Source organism: Aquarana catesbeiana, linkage group LG02 (genome assembly GCF_042186555.1).
Source record: "Aquarana catesbeiana isolate 2022-GZ linkage group LG02, ASM4218655v1, whole genome shotgun sequence".
Taxonomy (NCBI): Eukaryota; Metazoa; Chordata; class Amphibia; order Anura; family Ranidae; genus Aquarana; species Aquarana catesbeiana.
Window position 1 is genome coordinate 276340791 of NC_133325.1, and position 20904 is coordinate 276361694.

Consider the following 20904-nt stretch of genomic DNA (forward strand, 5'->3'; position numbering starts at 1 on the left):
GTGATATTGAGTATTTAATCACACAGCGCTGCACTATTTATATATATATAATAAGGTCATCAGGAAATTGAAGGTTGGTATGACATGTTCTTGTATCTCCCTAGCTGGCCGGAGGTACTCGTGGAGAACTGAAGGGTCGGTGGGGCGCATGGCTTTAATCTCTATTGGAGGCGGTGTTTCCTAATAAGGGAAGAGCCGAGGTCTCTCAAAGGTGGCTGTCCTGAAAGACTCTTGGAAAAGACGTTACCGGTAAGTGTAACTGCGTTTCTTTTTAAAAAAATAACAAACATGTTATACTTACCTGCTCTGTGCAAGGGTTTTGCACAAAGCGGCCCTGAACTTCCTTTTCTGGCTCTTTCTCTTCATCGAGTGCTCCCACGAAGAGCCGCTTTCCATGGGGACACTTGTGCGGGCACGCTCCCGATATCTACTGCTGCATCAATTGACACACACAGCAGGACTCGGCCCCGCCCCCGGCTCCTGTGTCACTGGATTTAATTGACAGCAGCGGTAGCCAATGGCTGCTGCTGCTATCAATCATTCCATTGAGGACCCGAGACAGCAGCTGGAGCTGCTGGGTTTGTGCTCGTCGCTGCAATGATCAGGTTCCGGCTGCAGCACAGAAGGTTTTTTACCTCAATGCATAGAGTGCATTAAGGTGTAAAACCACGAGACTTTACAACTCCTTTAAAGAGGTAGAACCCCCCCCCCCCCCCCGCCCCCAAGAAAAAACTTGTATGAAAAAAGGCATAATGAGCTACATAATTACCTACAAATATATTACTCAAGAGAGAACTACGTTGACAGCCATTGTTGACCTTCTGAAAAGGCTAGCTGACTGGCTATTATGCTGAATTAAATCTCATATGCATACTAGGAAGCTTGAGGAAAAAATAAAATCTTTACCTGCTTGCATTTTTCTAGGTCAATGGTACAAAAGTTTTAATGTCACAAGACCTACTTTCCATGTAGTAGGTCTTGTTTTGGAACCCTCTGACACTTTCCTTTCTAATTTCACCCTCAGTTAAAGCCCTCAAGGTGAACGTCTTTCTATGACTTTAGTGTATGTTTTAGGCAGTCCCTATCACATGACCACACCCTCTTACGTTAAACAGATCTGCAGCCATAAAATGTATTTGGGGATATAAACCTCTCTGAATAAATATCAACACATTGTCCAGAACTAAACAAATGGGTAGAGCAGGTCTGCCAGACTTTGACAATTGCTTCCATGCAGAAGATCACAAGATTCTCTGTCTTGGCAAGAAAAATATCTCCTGACCTCTGAAAGTATTGCCATAGTTTGAACCAAGTATAAGGCCCCAACCAATGCTGTCTTCTTCCTAGCCTCTCTACTAAAATGTTGGGATCGCCTTCTATTCACCCTTGATCTCCCCACACGCCCTGGACCTCTCATCCCCATCTTTACTAATACCTGGTTTTCTCCCACCATGGCCTCTACCACCATCCTGAACTTGAAACATTCTCCAATCACCCAGATACATCACATTTTGACTCCAGCACAACGTACCCTCTGAGACCATTAAAGACCTGACTTCCAAACTAATATGAAAGCTTGATACCAAGCCAGCCAACCATCAGATTTCATCAGATCGTTTGTAATCCAATCCATCACCCTCTCACAGGTGGAGTAACTCCACTTTGCTGAGGGAGGAGTTACCAGGACACTGACCTCAGTATATTCACTTATAAGGAAGATGGCCTAAAAAGGCAGAATGGGAGGAGGAAACTGGCAATGGCCGATGAGAGGAGGAGCGATCCAAGGTGCACGTACTGACTCACACTTTCTTCAAATCACATAATTTCCAGGAGATAAATTATAAAATACTCTGCCAATGGTACAGGTGTCCTATTACTCTTTGGTGTTTGTTCCCCTCCTCTGATGCCTGCTACAGATTCCTACAATCATAAGGAACACACCTCCATATATGATGGAGATGTGAATAGTTACAGCCTTTTTGGATTAAAGTATTTACAGCCTACTGCAAGATGCAGCCACAAATTGTTGGTTCCTCCAAAGTTGCAATTCTCTCCATGTTCTCGGCTTCATAAAAAACATCAAATTTGACTAGGTCAGGCATTGTCGGATCTCAGCCAGAGCTCCAATCTCTAGATACTGGAGACCCTATCTTTAGCAAGCTGAGTCTCCATAATGAATTATAAGCACATGGAGAATTTGAAAGCAAGCAACAATGACTGCATGTACACATATCTATGTACATATTCAGGATGGATGCTATACAAATCCACCAATGCATTTACATTTTTACTGAATACTGGAAGTCAGAAGAACACCAGTAACCTTAGTCTTCAACACTTTTAAGATCTCCCTTTTTCTAACCCTTTCATGTACATAAATAATGGTTACTCTTGCTTTCTAGGTTCACGGCAACATATATGCTGTGGACTCTGCATGCATACTGTACACCCTGCAAGGAAGCAACAGTTTTACGATTACAGAGACAGCAATTTTCAAATGAAATTTTACAGACGTGTTGCAGCGTACCAGAGCAAGCGGTAGTGCGCTACCATGTGCCATGTCAGAACAAATGGTTCATGTCCATTTTAGGTCTGTTGTGGTGTGTTGGTGATCCACTGAAATTACACATGTGTGACATAATGTGACATAATTAATGTGTGACATAATACGTGTTAAGAAACAGCGTTGGTGTGAATGAGCCCTAATGCGCTGATACAACCTATATACAACTTAAATATGAGCAATTTTATAATTTATTGATATTTACATTTTTTCCTTTTCATTTTAGTTTGAAACTTTTATCAATGTATAAGATGACAAAAATGGCAACATAAGGTGTTCTTTATACACAGAAATTTCCTGTACATGTTATTGTGACACATACTAATTGAGTGATTATAGCAGGCAGAGCTCACAGCAGGAACAGGTATGCAGTGAAGTTTACCTAAATCCTTGCAATGCAATGGACAGGACTTTAATTTCATTTGTAAAATTTCACTTTAAAATGAATCTTGTTCAAAGTGGAATTAGACTGAGCCTTTAATTTAAAGGCTCACGATGGTAAAAAAAATATTGTATTCTGGAATCTGTATGGAAATAACTGATAATGATGCTATTTAGTGTATGTACTGTGTATCTTTTGTTAATTCACATGCTTTTATTTATATTTTCCTCCACATTTACATGCAGACCAAGCTGAGCCGGCAAAAATGACAGTTACACAGGTTTGGACAAATTCACAGGGGTGCTTACAATGGTCAGCTTTTTCATATACCTTAAACCTTATCCAAAAGAAAACCTATTGCTGTAACTGCTTAAAGCATAGATAAAACCAAAAGGAAAAAAATGTAATATTGCAGGTTATTAGTCCAGACGAGGTTGCTGCATTTGTTTGGTTTTTTTATGCTTTTTCCTTTATTTTCATATTATTGCTGGTGATTCTGCAAATAACAAATTTCCTGTCCCAGCGGGGTAGATTTACTAAAACTGGTGAACTCAGAATCTGGTGCAGCTGTGCATGGTAGCCAATCAGCTTCTAAATTCAGTTTGTTCGATTAAGCTTTGACAATAAAATCTAGAAACTGGTTGGTTTCTATGCAGAGCTGCACCAGATTTTGCACTCTGCAGTTTTAGTAAATAACCCTCACCATGTCTACACTCATTTCTCAATTGGTGGAGATAGCAAAAGTGTGAGACAGGCTGGACTTTAACCACTTGCCAACCGCTCCATAGCTGAAAGAAGGCTGCAGCGAGGTCATCCAGTTCTGGGAGGGCATCTAATGACATTCTCCCAGAACCCTGCCCCCCCGTGCACCCCCAGGGCATGCTCTGTGACAGCTGATCACAGATCAAGGTAAAGGGCCAATCACAGCAGCCCTTTACCATGTGATTAGCTGTGTCCAATCATAGTTTATCCCGTGTAAACAAATGCCGGTTATTAGAACTGTCATGGGTGCGAGGAAAAGAAAGCTGATAACCAGCTATCCTGTGACAGCATTTACACTGCTCATCAGTGCAGCCCCATCAGTGCCAATCAGTGTCCATCAGTGCCGCCTCATCAGCGCACATCAGTGAAGAAGAAAAATTACTTATTTGTAAAAAAATTTAACAGAAATTTTTTAAGCAAATGATTAAATGCCACCAGAAGGCTCCATCTCAAAAAAAGTGATAAAAATTTCATATGGGTACAGTGTTGCATGACCAAGCAATTGTCGTTCAAAGTGTAACAACGGTGAAAGCTGGAAATTGGACTGGGCAGAAAGGGGGTGAAAGTACCCAGTAGGCAAGTGGTTAAACATATCAATCTTTGTCTAGTTCCATTACATGGAGGACTGAGGGGACTGCTAGTTTACACAATAAGAATAAGGATGTTTGTGCCTTTTTTCAGCTCAAAGGAATTGACAAGGACACTGCATTTCTGGCAAGATCAACAGGTATTTTCTGTACTTGCTGAAAATGAACTCTGCCTGAACGCAGCCATCACATCTAAGGCCAATAAACTGCAATACATTAAAACATTTTTTTAGGTATAGACACACTTCCAAAACTGTTGACTAGATTTGGTCTTTAATAAGTTTGTTATATTTTTAGAGTCTATTTGAGACTACATGTCCATCTAAAACTGCCCTGTCAACAGGATAACAATACGGTAGTAATTTTACTGTCAAATGAACACCTTTGTCACCCTGTTACAGGAAGGACAAGATAATAAACAGGGAATACAGTTATGGTAATAAAATGAAAAAGCAAAAACTGCTGTGATAGATTGCATCATTTATGTCAAATTTTGCCAGTGCCCATAAATTCAACTTTAAAAATCTAGAAAAACTTGCAATGAAAGTGATTTAAAATGAAGTATTAATTTAGTGAATTGTAACTCTTAATTCATGATGCAATAATGGTCTGATTCTTTCTACTTTAAGTTAGGTACTTATAAGAAATTCAGCTACTGGTGTTTCCGGCAGTTATTACTGCAAACTCTGCAACAAACACAAGTCATTTAAAAATATGCACAATCTTAATGAATAAATGATCTGCCATGTATATCTAATCTATTTTATGTCTCGCTTTGAAGATTTTAACCTCTAAATCTGGGAACTCTGCCAGCACTTCTGTCTGAAAAGACTTGTTAAACTTTGCTAAAAAATCGAAATCAGTATTAAATCTGAATTTATTAGCCCAAATTAACTGTGTTCCAGGCTGGCACAGGTGTTTCATAGTTTCCAGAAGAAGGTCCAGACAGGTATGGTGGTAGACTACATCTGCCGCAAGAATATAATCATATGCACAAGTGATTTTGGGGTAGTTGGATTCAAGGTCTTGACCCCATACCAGTTCTTTCACTTCAGGCATATGCAAAGAGCGCCCTCTTGTGTTTCTTGCCACATTAAATCTCAGATTGCCAAGTACATTGGGTAAGTCAGTTGCTAGGACGTGAGCTCCTGGAAGAGGAAATTGGTATCATACTGTACTGTACAAGTGTTAGTAACGCATGTTGAAGCAAGAAATCTCTAATAAAAATTGCTTAAAGTTTATATATAATTTCATCTGTAGTTAGTTTAAGCACACCAAACAGTAGACCAGTCACAGACCTAAGATGCATGCAACAATCGATACCAGTCCTGTTCCAGAGCCGATTTCAAGAACCTTCTTGTTTCTCAAGTCAAATTCATCTTGGTTTTCTTCCAAGAAATAACATAATGCCTTGGCCTGCAAGAGAGTAACAGTAACAAGTGACATACACAGGAAGTCTGAATACACTTTAGTTCACCAGGAAGTGCTTTTGTTAAAATAAAAAAATTGCACTCATTACCTGAATATTGTCAGCTATGTAAAATACACACCCAGATGCAAAATGGTTGTAGCGCACAAATTTAAATCATATAACACAAACAAGGAAAAATTAGTCCATAAAAGTAGAACATTTAAACACCAAAAAAAAAAAAAAGAAAGAGGGAGAGAGAGCGCCATTATTAGTGTAGTATTTATTAAAACTGAATACAAATGAAAATGATATATTGCAGTCACATGTAAAATGAATATATGAGAACATTTGTCAAGTATCCAGGAGGTGTCAGTATACCAGGTTGTCAGTCGTGTTACAGCAGACCCCTCTAGGTGGGTGTGATGTCAGCAGGGCCAGGACAAGGGGTGGGCGGAAGGGACAGTTGCCCAGGGTGCAATAGTTTGCTGTAGAGATTGGGGCACCTTGCTTCTGTTGCAAGGCTAACAGGAGTAGCGAGAGCAGCAATGATTTAACAAGCGACTGCTGGGTGTAAGAGCCCCTAAGCTTGCACATCATGAACCCGGGGACGTGGCTTGGCGTCTTTGCCCTGGATGCTGGATGACCTTGTCCCGGCCCTGGATGTCAGATACCAGACTCCAGGAAGTATACCAGGGAGCACACCAGGAAGAAACATTAGATGAACCAGTAGCATGTAAAAATGCGTAAAGTACATGTGAGAGCAATATATATCATTTTCACGATCGGTGGAACGCAAGCTCCGATTCAGGAAAGAGTTGCTTCCCTGCGATGTTTGGAGAGTATGCGAGTCTGCGAGCTCCCTCTCCCCTCTCCTTTTTAACTTTCATTCCTTGGATTCATTTTTAATTAATTTTTAATAAAAGAAGTTAGACGGAGTTACGCTATGCGGATCGTTTTTTCTTCTTTTTTAAAACATATATACATGGATGCCTGGCCGGGAACTGCGTTGAGAGAGGGGACAGTGGAGTCTCCTTCCCTTTTCTGCGCCCGTGGACGGTCCCGTACTCTGAAATTGGGAACTGGAGGGATTTTGTAACCCCGGAATTGGGATCAACACTTCACGCTTGTACCCCTGCAGGGGGGGGGCGCTCTGGTGAGTGAAAACACAAAGGGGAACCCTATCAACAAAACCAGCACGTTTTGTTCATGTTTTATTTTATAGAGGATCTTCACCAATTGGATGGAGCACTGTGTCACTTTATATGGACATTTACTTTTGACTTTTAATAGATAACTTCAATACGGTTATGCACATTTTGCACAGTTTGCTAGCAACTTTGTAGTACACTTATGATTGTATTTTTGTTTGCATATTTAGGTATATAGATACATATATTTCTTTGCACACATCTTATTTAAGCACCTCTCACTTTATATCTTCCTATAATAGGAAGGATTAGTTTTTGTGATTTTATTTCTGTTTGCATATTGATGTACACATACATATACATTTCCTTGCACTCATGTAATCTCCTGCACTTATGTCATTTTAGCACCTGTCACTTTATATCTTCCTTTAATAGGAAGGATTCGTTTTAGGGAGCATGGTCAACATCACCCGGTGACCACGCCCCCTAAAACGTCACAGTCCCAGCATGCCCAGGGACTGTGATGGCATAAGGGGGCGGGGTCTCCGCCTATATAAGTCACAGCGGAGCGCTCAGAGAGCAGTCCAGCCGGAGAGAGCGTCGTGTCAACATCTGGAGAAGAGAAGAGGGAAGAAGACAAGAAGCCCAGAAGTCCGGACCTCCGCTGGCAAAAGAGCGGCATGAAGACAGCGGAGGATCCGGCAGAAGAACTGGAACACCGGGAGAAGAGGCCAGAGAGAGCGGAGAAGAACCAACCGGACGCCGGGAGAAGAGGAACCGGAGGGACCCCCGAAGCCGGAAGAAGACCCCCGAAGCCAGAGGAAGACCCCCCCGGAGCTATTTAATAAATTATTTTAAAAACCTGTGTAGTGTGTTTTATTATTGACACTTTTTCCCTAGGTCAATGGGTACCCCATACTCATTCACATAGGGTGGGGAGCCGGGATCTGGGGGCCCTCTTAATATAGGGGGCTCCCGGATTCCGATAAGCCCCCCGCCCGCAGACCCCGACAACCAACGGCCAGGGTTGTCGGGAAGAGGCCCTTGTCCTCATCAACATGGGGACAAGGTGCTTTGGGGTGGGGGGGCCCCGCAGGGCGCCCCCTCCCCCAAAGCACCCACCCCCCATGTTGAGGGCATGCGGCCTGGTACGGTTCAGGGGGGGGAGCTCGCTCGTCCCCACCCCCTTTCCTGACCGGCCGGGCTGCGTGCTCGGATCGGGGTCTGGTATGGATTTTAGGGGGGACCCCACGCTGTTTTTTTGGTGTAGAGGGTTCCCTTTATAATCCATACCAGACCTAAGGGCCTGGTATGCCCCGCGCTCGGCGCAATAGGAAAATTTGTTTTTCCTATTGCAGCGAGCGCGAGATGCAATACCCTGCCCTTGCGTTGTATCTGGTCCGTCGGACCAGCATACAGACGAGCGGGCTTTCCGTCGGACCAGCATACAGACGAACTGACTTTCCGTCAGGAACTGAGTCAGACGGAAAGATTTAAAATATGTTTCAAATCTAGGTCCGGCAGACTTTTGGGGAAAAAAAGTCCGCCGAAGCCTACACACGGTCGGGTTGTCCGGCGGACTCTGGTCCGCCAGACCAAGTATGCCGGAAAGTCCGCTCGTGTGTACGCGGCATAAGACAGTGGCTAAGTCTAAAAAGACTTTTCCCACACATGCACAGATTGATAGTGATCTTTATGAGAATTGGCTACGTGTTGAAAAGCTCTATACTCCTCCAAAACTTTTTGCTCATATTTATCGTATGGTAAAAATGTTAAAAATGTAATGATCTATTCTGGTAGTGAACCCTGCCATTTCAGTTCTCAATTAAACACCTTACCATTAAAACAAAATAATTTAAAAAAAAAACCTCCCAAGCTGTCACCATGCAGTAACAAGTAAAAAAGTCCCACCTTTGGGACGTAACATGTAGGGGAGAGCCACATCCCCGTGATGTCATTACATTGCTATTGAGCTGCTGCCTTGTTATCACAGAGTGAGGTACTGTATTCACATGCAACTGAGAGGCTCTATGGGGTTTTGCGTCTACTTTGAGTATATCTACTGTCTTTTTCTGATATATATGAAATATTGGTAAACGGAGAACACTAGATTCAGTTTGCTTTTGCTAAGGGGGGAGTTGTAGAAGCAGCCACAGAACTGGAATTTGGATCATTTTGATTGCTTGGATATTGCTTAAGGTGTATGGCATCAGCTAGGGAATTAAAACGAATAAAGCGCCAGTAGACCTTTAATATGGAGGTGAGTATATATATTATTGTGCAAAAGTTTTAGGCAGGTGTAAAAAAATTCTGTATTGTAAGAATGCTTTCAAAAATATATGTATATTTTAATTGTTTATTTTTATCAATTTACAAAATGCAAAGTGAGTGAACAGAAGAAGACTCTGAATCAGATCAATATTTGGTGTGACTACCCTTTGGCTTCAAACCAGCAAACCAAAACAGCATAATTTTTCCTAGGTACACTTGCACACAGTTTTTGCATGGCACAAAAGATGAAAATGAGTGAATGAATGAATATGCACTGCACAAAATTGCATGTTGCTGTGTGATTTACATGCAGTTTCTAGTGTGAATAGGCCTTTAAAGAAACTCCTACAGTGAAAAGTTATATCTATGAAAAGTCTTAAACTAAACAGTCCCCATAAATCATCTTTATATATTCTTCAACCTCTTGAAAATATGCCAAATTTCAACGCTGTGTATGTCCACCACCTAAGTGCTGAAGTTTGGGACCTTTTTTTTTTTTTTCATTGCTCAGCTCATTAATCAGCAATGATTAAGCACTTTGTGTGAAATGCGTTTGCTGAACAGTGTGGATCCCTCGTGTGTGATGTTTTTTAACCTTTGATTCTACAATAAACCAACACATTTTTCTTCATCTCTGGATTTGCCGCTCTTTTTCTCTTTGTTGCATGGATTTCCCAGGTTGTGGACCTTGGCAGGCACCCAGTCTTGTTGCCACAACAATATTGAGAGATCTTTAATTTGCAGACAGCCTTGGGCGGTGTACATTCTACTTCCCTTCACCTTTTCAAGAGGCTAAAGAATATAGGAGGATGATTTATGGACGCTGTCTATTTTAAGAGGCTTTTTACAGATATCATTTTATACTATAGAAATTTCTTTTACTGTGTGGAGGGTTAATCAATATTAGAATATTTATTATTATTTACTGTATGGTTTATGACTGTCCTGCCTGATTTTTATACAATTTTCACATTTTTTCATCTAATCAACACTTTCTGCATTTTTCTGTAGGAGACCACCAACTCCAGTTCATGGCACTGCCATTCTGACTCTGCTCTGCACCCCGAGTGTTCACAAAAATGTTTGCCCTTCTGGCTCTTCTACGAACCCAAGGAATTTATGTCATAGGTTACCTGGATGACCCAGCCAGAACTTTGTCTGCCAACATCCAAAGAACCATTCAGTTCTTTCAAACCTTTGCCTGGATAATAACTTTTCAAAGTCTGCCCTCCAGCCTTCTCATTGTCTAGGGAACCTGGGTTTAAACTTGAACATATCCCAGGCCAGAATCTTACTCCCCCAGGAGAAGACTGCCCCCCTAAGGTTCAGCTCTGGGACCCTCAGGTTACAACACCCCTTAATTTGTTTCTACATGAGAATTGTGAGCCTGAGGTTGTCTGCCTCAAGCCAGTTCCCTGTTGCACTCCAGACCCCTTTGATCTAATGTCCTTAAGCTGTGGAACAATCAAATCCAATACCTGAACCATCCAATGTTATTGTCCAGTCAGGTGAAGATCTCCCTGACGTGGTGGATGTTCAATCTTGTCCTGGTGTTAAGGAAGTCTTTCTCATAAGACTGAATGTGGTAAGAGCAGATGTAAGCCTCACGGGCTTACAGAACATACAGTTCCCAATACAATTAGGTCTCATGTACACATTGGGGGTTATTTACGAAAGGCAAATCCAGTTTGCACTACAAGTGCACTTGGAAGTGCAGTGGCTGTAGATCGCTCTAGATCTGAGGCGAAGCTCTTAAATGAGGGGAAACTCTGCTGATTTTATCATCCAATCATGTGCAAGCAGAAATGCTGTTTTTTATTTTCCTTGCATGTCCCCCTCAGATCTACAGCGACTGCACTTCCAAGTGCACTTGTAGTGCAAAGTGGATTTGCCTTTGGTAAATAACCCCCATTGTTCCCTTGCATTTGGAGATTGTTTGAAACGCACATCAAACACAGAGCATCAGATATCGATTGACTTTTTTTTAGGGAAGAGTAGATGACAGTTCAGAGGATGCATTTGATCTGCTTGGTGTTGCGTTTCTTTGGATGCAGCATGTCCCACTGAGGTGCATTTGAATTGCAGGCCAAGCAGATAAAACGCAACTGCTTCTTGTCAAACACTACATTTTTGCATTCAAACGTATGCGTTTGAGCAGCAATGTGCTTGAATGGGAAAGGCTGCATTTGAGAATAACGTGAGTTTACATGAGCCCTTGGGACCTGGTTGTCACATGGATAGGGATATGGGTAAGCAGCTGGGCAGAAGACCAGCGAGAGAATGAAAATGCCAGCAAGAGATCACATGATGATTCCGCAAAACTTTACCTTCCAGAACAGGTTTAGTGTTGGCACTGAAAAGTGTGCAATGTACACCACTGTTTTGGGTCTCACCAGACTTGCAGATGCCACTTATAGACTGCAGCTAGCTTAAGCCGGTCAAACACGGATCAAAATTCAGTTGGTTCAGCAGGGACCAAATTAATTTTAACTATGTATGGGCAGGCTGGTTGTGCAAGTCAATAGATAGACATGTGTATAACCAGTCTGCCAGGTTTTTCGCAAACGATCAGTGCTGCTGGCTATAGCCGGCAACACTGCTCATTGTATTGTGCCGGAAGAGAAGTCTCCTCACCGGCAGAATACAATAGCTTAGCAAGAGTAATTCCCCCATTCACATTGAATATGTGAATGGGAGAATTGGTTGATTTTTTTTTTTTTTTTGACCTGGTAGTTGAATGAAAAAAAATTAATCCTGTATGACCTGCCTTAAAAGTACAACGAAAAAGGATGTGACAACACTTTATATTATGGTAAGTTTGTCCTTTTCATTATGACACATTCTTTTCTATCTGGGTGCTTTAATACTGCTGGCCTCTGCATCTGAATGGGATTAAAAACAAAGTAGAACATTTTCATACAAAAAAAGTTGTAAAATATGCCACTAACTGATGTGTATGAAGTTTCAGCTAACTCTAACCTCTGCAGAACATTAAAACTTAAAACGTTTTTGAAATCTGTAATGAGGACTTTGGAATTATGTTCTCATTATCACTGTCCTATATTGAATATTTTAATTAAAAATAGAAGGCAATAATGTTATATCCAAACTGTGCTTTTAGGTCAACTTTCAATTAACCTGCTTTAAATCTGAAAATTCTGTAATTAAGCATGGATTTTTTTCCAACGATGTCATATTCATAAAATAGCAATTTCAATAAGAAAAAAAAACTGTTCAGTTATAAAGGCCACAGCATACCTATAAAAATCTCAGGCTTCCTTCCATCCAGCAGCTCTGCCCGCCCGCTCTCTCACCCGCCCGCTCACACACCGAGCCGCCTGGCCCGCCAGCAGACCAGACCGCTCTCTTACCCACCCAGCCGCCCGCCTGGATCCACCCCTGGGTAAACAGGACAAATAGAGAGGGTGAATCTCCCTAACGGGGGCACAGACAACAATAATGACTGATGAGCATTCTAATTCCTCTGCACTCTCCAAAACGAAAAAAATTAATTTTGCTTTTAGGTATACTTTAACTGAAGTTAGGCTTTAAAGTGGTTGTAAAGGGTGAAGGTTTTTTTACCTTCATGCATTCTATGCATGCTTCCCCAATCCCCATCTCGATCCAGCGATGTGCATGAGAGTAGCAGCTCTCCCTGGTTTCTCTCTCCTGATTGGCTCAGTTACAGCAGTGGAAGCCATTGGCTCCCGCTGCTGTCAATAACAGCTAGTGAGGAGGGAGCAGGGGCAGGACTGAGCCACGCTAGAGCAAGTGTCCCCAAGAGCAGGCAGCTTGCTGTGGGGGCACTTGCCAAGGGGGAGGGGCCAGGAGCGCAGGCGGGGGAGTCAAGAAGAGCAATATCTGAGATTGATCTGTGCAAAGCCACTGCACAGAGTGGGTAAGTATAACATGCTTATTATTTTGAAAGGGAAAAAAAAAATTAACCTTTAGAACCACTTTAAAGGACAAGTGTACCTTGGTGCAAGAATAAAAACGGCAGATGGCAGGTAGTTTAGTTAGGCCCCAATGAAAAACTGAAAATAAATCAGAAAGCCGCATAGGAAAGGCTTTTGTGGCTAATAACGGTAATAGCTGGGATCTTCTTTTGTCTACTCCTAGGCAAGACTTTCAAAAGTTTAAAATAGAGAACAAGTTCATTTTTAAAAAGAAAGAAGATGTGAAGGGGTGAGTGGCGCTACCTATATGTCAAATAGTGCTCTACCAAATCACTCTATAGTGGCTAAGTATTAAAAGACACAATGTTATTGTGGAATAAATTATAACAAAACAGTTTCCATATAGGTGATAGTGTAATATCTATCACACCTCACCTACCTTCTAGTAGGTGAGTACTAAAAGATATCACCAAAAATGTAATGGCTTACAAATTAATGTATAAAACATCCAGACATGAATATCATGATAGTATAGTGATCCTCTGCTTGTAACAGTGCGTATAGTGTCCAAGCCCAAAATACAGAATATGAGTGAACCAAATCCAAATAAAAATGCAAAGAATTGCACCAAAAAACAAAAAAGTTATAAAAAAAAAATTGCACCAAAATGAAATTATCGCACCATATACAAAAACATCTAAGTGTATACATATAGTGTCCCAATCATAAAATCAAGGTGTATATAAACCCAAGATACAAAAGAAAAACCAAAAAAATGCAAACAAAAAAAATAACATAAAATCGCACCAAAAAACTGAAAAAATGCAAAAATCGCACCAAAATTAAAAATTACACCAAGATGCAGTTTATCGCACTGTGTACAAAAGACACATAGGTGCATTCATCCCAATGAAGGTAACTGTTCGTGTTTAGAGGAATTGTAGCAGGTGACTTTAGTGATCACAGAATCTTGACAGGTGACTTGCGCGCTCCCCCTCAAGGGTCCCCACTCACCAGATCCTACTACCCCTGCAGGGGTAATGCGCATGTAGCTCCTTAAGTTGGCAGGTAACCATTGGTGTCAGCCTTTGCAGTTCCTTGAGCAGCCTTGGGATATCCGGGTTATGATAGATGTAGTTTTCATAATCCTCATAAAAAAGAGAAATTGGCTCCCATAGTGCAGTATAACCCAAACTTCTGTTTATTAAAAGGTTATTTAAAAAATGTATAAAAACAGACAAAAAAATGCAGTTCATGCAGCGTAATGCCTAGTCCCATAGGGGCTGCACTTGCCGGTATAAAGCATAGGCGACCGTGCTGTAGGTGGACAGTATGCACTCTGGTTGCGTTCCACCCACTCGCTCAGCTTCCTGGAAGTCACATGCTGTGCGTAGTGACACCGTACGCATTTTCGTCACAGTCGTCTTCAGCGGCACGTGACTTCCAGGAAGCTGAGCGAGTGGGTGGAACGCAACCAGAGTGCATACTGTCCACCTACAGCTCGGTTGCCTATGCTTTATACCGGCAAGTGCAGCCCCTATGGGACTAGGCATTACGCTGCATGAACTGCATTTTTTTGTCTGTTTGTTTTTATACATTTTTTAAATAACCTTTAAATAAACAGAAGTTTTGGTTATATTGCACTATGGGAGCCAATTTCTCTTTTTTATGAGGATTATGAAAACTACATCTATCACAACACGGATATCCCAAGGCTGCTCAAGGAACTGCAAAGGCTGACACCAGTGGTTACCTGCCAACCTAAGGAGCTGCATGCGCATTACCCCTGTAGGGGTAGTAGGATCTGGTGAGTGGGGACCCTTGAGGGGGATTCTGTGATCACTAAAGTCACCTGCTACAATTCCTCTAAACACGAACAGTCACCTTCATTGGGATGAATGCACCTATGTGTCTTTTGTAAAGATAAACTGCATCTTGGTGTAATTTTTAATTTTGGTGCAATTTTTGCATTTTTTCTGTTTTTTGGTGCGATTTTTTTAATTTTAATTTTTTGCATTTTTTTTGTTTTTCTTTTGTATCTTGGGTTTATATACACCTTGATTTTACGATTGGGACACTATATGTATACACTTATATGTTTTTGTATATGGTGCGATAATTTCATTTTGGCGCAATTTTGGTGCGGTTTTTTTTTCATAACTTTTTTGTTTTTTGGTGCGATTCTTTGCATTTTTATTTGGATTTGGTTCACTCATATTCTGTTACAATCAGAGGATCACTATACTATCATGATATTCATGTCTGGATGTTTTATACACTAATTTGTAAGCCATTACATTTTTGGTGATAACTTTTAGTACTCACCTACTGGGGTAGGTGAGGTGTGATAGATACACTATCGCCTTTATGGAAACTGTTTTGTTATCATTTATTCCACAATAACATTGTGTCTTTTAATACTTAGCCACTATAGAGTGATTTGGTAGAGCACTATTTGACATATAGGTAGCGCCACTCACCCCTTCACATCTTTTTTCTTTTTATATTTTAGAGCCCTCTTACGGGAGTTTTTTTGGGGAGGCTGCAACCTTCACACACGTCCTAAGCACAGACCTTCCTAATTAATTTATTTACAAGTTAATTTTTCAGCATTTTTGCAGACACGAATATCAATTGCCATTATTGCATATGAGTAGGTGAACTCTAAGCAAGATCACTAATTAACCACAAGGGTTAAGTATATACACCGAAGCTAAGCCAACAGACCTTTGAGGCTACTTCTAATAACTAGAAATTGAAATAAAAATTGTTAGCTTTTAAGTCCAGGTAAAATCTTTTTTTCTAATATGAACAGAGTGGGTAATAGATAACCCCATCAGTTCTTCCCCATTGGGAGATTTCACATCATTTTTTGCAGTGTAGACCTAATAGGAAGTAAGAAGAAATCTCTCCCAGTAGCGGAGTACTTCTCTAATGCCGCGTACACACAACCGGTTTTGCCATCGGAATAAACTCCGAAGGTTTCTCCGACGGAATTACATTCAAGCGGTTTTGCCTACACACGGTCAACCCAAAGTCCGACCGTCCAGAACACGGTGAAGTACAACACGTACGACGGGACTAGAAAAAGGAAGTTTAATAGCCAGTAGCCAATAGCTTCCGTCTCATATTTGCTTCAGAGCATGCATCTTTTTTGTTCTGTCGGAACAGCATACAGACGAGCTGTTTTCCCGGTAGGAACTGGTTCCTTCAGAAATATTTAGAACATGTTTCATTTCTAGGTCCGTAAGAAAAAAAAGTCCAATGAGGCCTACACACGATTGGAATAGACGATGAAAAGATTCAGCCAGACTTTTTCTGTCGGACATTCCGCTCGTGTGTACGCGGCTTTAGACAGTTTTTTTTCTGGAACAAGTGCCCCCCCTCTTTCCTATTCCAGTAATAATTCAAAGTTTTGGATTTGTCACCTGAAAAAATAGAGAGGATGAGTTTCACCAGAGGTAAACACAAACAGCAATAAAAACCTGACACCTCTTCATCCAAAAAACAAAACAAAAAAAAAGTTTTGGTTTTAGATAAACAAGCCAAATAGAACCTCTAAACGTTAAAGGGGGGACATCTATCAGACAAATGAGTGACACAGAAGCAAATCCGTCTGTGACTGTTCTTAGGCAGCCAACAGTGACAGATTTGCACAGGTTTGTGACAGATTTATTACTGAAGATAGAACAGATTTTCCCTCTAAACAGACTCACATGGTCAGGTTTCATTCTGTGACAGTGCTACTTTACAGCAGGAGTAAGGAATTTATGACCGTGGATGTCACCTTGTAATAAATCTGTTGCCTGATCTGTCTTGCTGCTCCTGTTTAGTATTGCCTTGTTGTGCAACAGAATTGATAAATGTCCTCCACTAAAGACATGGGTAAGCAGCTACTCTTGTGAGTTGGATATTACTAAAAGCTGAATTTTGCCTATAGTTCTCATTAAGAAAGGCAGCTAGACTAACAATGCATCAGTGCACAAGGTCCAGATGTTCATTTGAATTGTGCATGTGATTTCTGTGCCTTATGACTTGTACCGTTCCACAACAGCAGATAAGAAAATTACATTAAAGCACATAAAGACCATATGTTAGCAAAGTGTCTCCTAATAAGGACTCATTACAGTCTTCAAAATGATGTAGTAAATAAAGCAAAACAAGGAAAAAAAGGTTTGCTGATAATGCAAGATTTCTGTACCACTCACCAGGATTTTGGCAGTTTGATTCAAGGAGCAAAAAGATGGGAACAGTCTATGTCAAAGGGCCTGGGGTTTCCTTTTTATAGCAGAGAAATACAGTGCCTTGCAAAAGTATTTACATTACAGCCTTTAGTTTTTTTTTAATCTGAATTATATGTGATGGATCAGAACACAATAGTCTACGTTGGTGAAGTAAAATTAGAAAAATATATACATTAAATTATGTGGCATATTTTCTCCACTTGATAATCTTCACTGTGTTCCATGGTATATCTAATGCCTTGGAAATTCTTTTGTACCCCTCTCCTGACTGCTTATTATACAGGAATTATATAGCGCCAACAGTTTGTGCAGCGCTTTAGAATGTAGGGAGACACGACACAATAGTACAGTTCAAAACAATATGGTTAGAGGAGCCCTGCTCCTGCTAGCTTACAAGCTAAGAGGGAGGGGCTGGTGACACAAAAGGTAGGGACTGTGAGGGATGAACTAATGAGAGTAGAAGATTTGGTTGTTAGCTGGAGGCAGGATAGGCCACCCTGAAGAGATGAGTTTTCAGGGATCGCCTAAAAGTTGACAGAGTAGGAGATAGCTGGACAAAGTGGGGTAGCGAGTTCCAGAGGATGGGAGAGGTTCTGGAGAAGTCCTGGAGACGAGCATGGGAAGAGGCGACAAGGGAGCTAGAGAGCATAAGGTCTTGGGAGGAGCGGAGAGGACAGTTTGGTGATATTTGGAGATAAGATTGGTGATGTAGCTCGGGGCAGAATTGTGAATGGCTTTGTATGTTATTGTTGGTGTTTTGAATTTTATACATTTGGGAAATGGGAAGCCAGTGGAGGGATTGGCAGAGAGGAGTGTTGGACACTGAATGGTTGGTAAGGTGGATGAGTCTGGCAGCAGCATTCATGATAGACTGAAAAGGGGATAGTTTGCAGAGAGGTAGGCCAATGAGGAGAGTGTTACAATAGTCAAGGCAAGAGATAACGAGGGAGTGAATAAGTTGCTTAGTGGTCTCAACGGTTAGAAAGGGGCGTATTTTGGAGATGTTTCAGAGGTGAAGTCTGATCGATTTGGACAGTGATTGGGTTTGGGGCTGAAAGGAGAGGTCAGAGTCTAGGATTACACGTACTACTAGTACCTTGGCATGAGGGGAGGGACTGATGGTTGTATTATTGATCTTGATGGAGAAGTCAGGGGGAGGGGCACGGGCTGGAGGAAAAATTATGAGCTCAGTTTTATAAAAACTGACTTTGAGGAAGTGATGAGACATCCATGCTGATATGTCAGTTAGTAAGTTAGTAATGTGAGAGGAGACTGAAGGTGTGAGGTGAGGAGTAGAGAGATAGATTTGTGTGTCGTTATCATAGAGGTGGTACTGGAAGCCATGGGAGTTTATTAACAGACCAAGGTAAGAGGTGTAAATGGAGAAGAGAAGGACAGAACCTTGAGGTACCCCTACAAAAAGAGGCAGTGGAGAGGAGTAAACAGAGTTATAGGTCACACTGAAGGAGCGCTGTGATAGGTAGGTGGAGAGCCAGGAGAGAGTAGAGTCCTGAAGGCCAAGAGAGTGGAGTTTTTTAAAAGAGGAGGGGATGGTCAATAATATCAAAGACTGCAGAGAGGTCGAGTAGTATGAGTATGGAGTAGTGGCCATTGGCTTTAGCAGTTAGTAGGTAATTCGTGAGTTTCAGTAGGGCAATTTCAGTGGAGTGTAGCAAGCGGTAGCCAGACTGTAAGGGATCAAGAAGGTTGTTGTCAGTGAGGTAGGAGCTAAGACAGTTGTAGACTAATGTCCTGTATACACGGTCGGACTTTCCGACGGAATATGTGCGATCAGAGCTTGTTGTCGGAAATTCCGACCGTGTGTGGGCTCCATCGGACTTTTTCCATCGGAATTTCTGACACACAAAGTTTGAGAGCAGGCTATAAAATTTTCCGACAACAAAATCCGTTTGCGTAAATTCCGACCGTGTGTGGACAATTCCGACGCACAAAGTGCCATGCATGCTCAGAATAAATTAAGAGACGAAAGCTATTGGCTACTGCCCCCGTTTATAGTCCTGACGTACGTGTTTTATGTCACCGCATTCAGAACGATCGGATTTTCCGACAACTTTGTGTGACCGTGTGTATGCAAAACAAGTTTGAGCCAAAATCCATGGATTTTGTTGTCGGAATGTCTGATCAATGTCCGATCGTGTGTACAGGGCATAAGAGCTCTAAAAGTTTTGACGCAAACGGGAGCAAGGAGATGGGTCTTAAGTTGTTCGGGCTAGTGGGATCCAGTGAGGGCTTTTTAAGTATGGGGGTGATCAGGGCATGTTTTAGACGGGAGTGGAAGGTGCCAGTAGAGAGGGAGAGATTGAAGATGTGAGTGAGAGAGCATAAGATAGAAGAAGAGGGTGACTTTAGTAGATATGAGGAAACAGGATCCAGGGGACAGGTGGACTGATACCTTTTAACAATGAGATCCTTCTGATGATTTGGAAGCTCTTTGTGGACCATGGCTTTTGCTTTAGGATGCGACTAAGAAAATGTCAGGAAAGACCTACTAGAACAGCTGAACTTTATTTGGGTTTAATCAGAGGCAATTTAAATGATGGCAGGCGTGTACTGACTCCTATTTAACATGAGTTTGAATGTGATTGTTTAATTCTGAACACAGCTAAATCCCCAGTTATTAAAGGGGGTGTGTAACCACATAAAATACTTCAGTTTGTTTTTCAATTGAGTTGTAGGTCACATTAAAGGTTGAAAATTTTCTGAAATTATTTATCTTTGTCTCATTTTTTTACATCATAGAAACCTGACATTTTAACTGGAGTGTGTAGACTTTTTATATCCACTGTATATTACAAGGTCCACAAGGCTAAAAGCATACATTAGACCTCCTAAAAGAATTACAAAAGTACAAATATCATATTTGGTGTCTAACAAATCATAATTTCATTCTGCTAAATAACATGCTAGTTGCTGGATTGAGAAACATTGCCACATGGAAATATGTATGTATGTAAAATACTGGGCATTAAAGCTGAACTCCAGCTGCTTTCTAAAATGTGCTGGCTTATTATAAGTTAAGTCCAACAAGATGCATGCCACCTCACAGACGTATCATTTTTATTTACAACTGACAGTTTTACTGAGTGCCTGGAGGTACAGCTATCGCTATACTCCCAGCGCTCTGACAAGAGAGATGCTCCTTTCTCACACAGCAGCCACTCACTCTGCCTGCCTCTTCCCTTTGCTGTCCATTCACAGAAGGCGTTGTATTTTGTGAAGACCGTACATAATACAAAGTGCTTCCCAACTCTGGACAATTAAAAAATGATCCATTTCAGTGGGGCTGTGCCCCCACACTGCAAGCGTTAATTGCTTGCGTTAATTGCTTGTTTAGGTCTAGGGGAACCAATAATGATTTTTTTTTACCTGATCCTCCACTCCTCCCCACTGCTAGACAAGTCCCCGCGGGCTCTTCTCCCCTGCGCTCTAGTGGACAAGGATCCTGACATTATTAAGACCAAAAAAGGATCTATAGCCCTGCATTGGATGTGTTGATGTCAGGGAACAGTCCACCGCTGGCATGTGGGGCAGTGCCATCTGCCAAGGGAGTGGAGGATTAGGTAAGTAAAAGTGTTTCTCCTCTTGTCTAGTCAAAAGGAGCAATTATTCCTTGCAGTTC

At 41.5% G+C, this 20904-nt stretch overlaps 1 protein-coding gene across 2 annotated transcripts in view; it reads right to left on the bottom strand.

Moving 5' to 3' along the window:
• Positions 1 to 741: 741 nt before the first annotated feature.
• The window catches only part of METTL21C (methyltransferase 21C, AARS1 lysine), a 63437-nt gene continuing 43274 nt past the window's right edge, over positions 742 to 20904 (bottom strand). Inside the window, exons 4-5 of one of the 2 annotated variants that reach the window (XM_073614453.1) lie at positions 5593 to 5710; positions 742 to 5442 (exon numbers count right to left, since the gene is read on the bottom strand). In XM_073614453.1, coding sequence (XP_073470554.1) covers positions 5048 to 5442; positions 5593 to 5710 — 513 coding nt within the window. In that variant the 3' untranslated portion in view covers positions 742 to 5047. The remainder of the gene's footprint in view (positions 5443 to 5592; positions 5711 to 20904) is intronic. The other variant, XM_073614452.1, reaches the window with a different exon arrangement.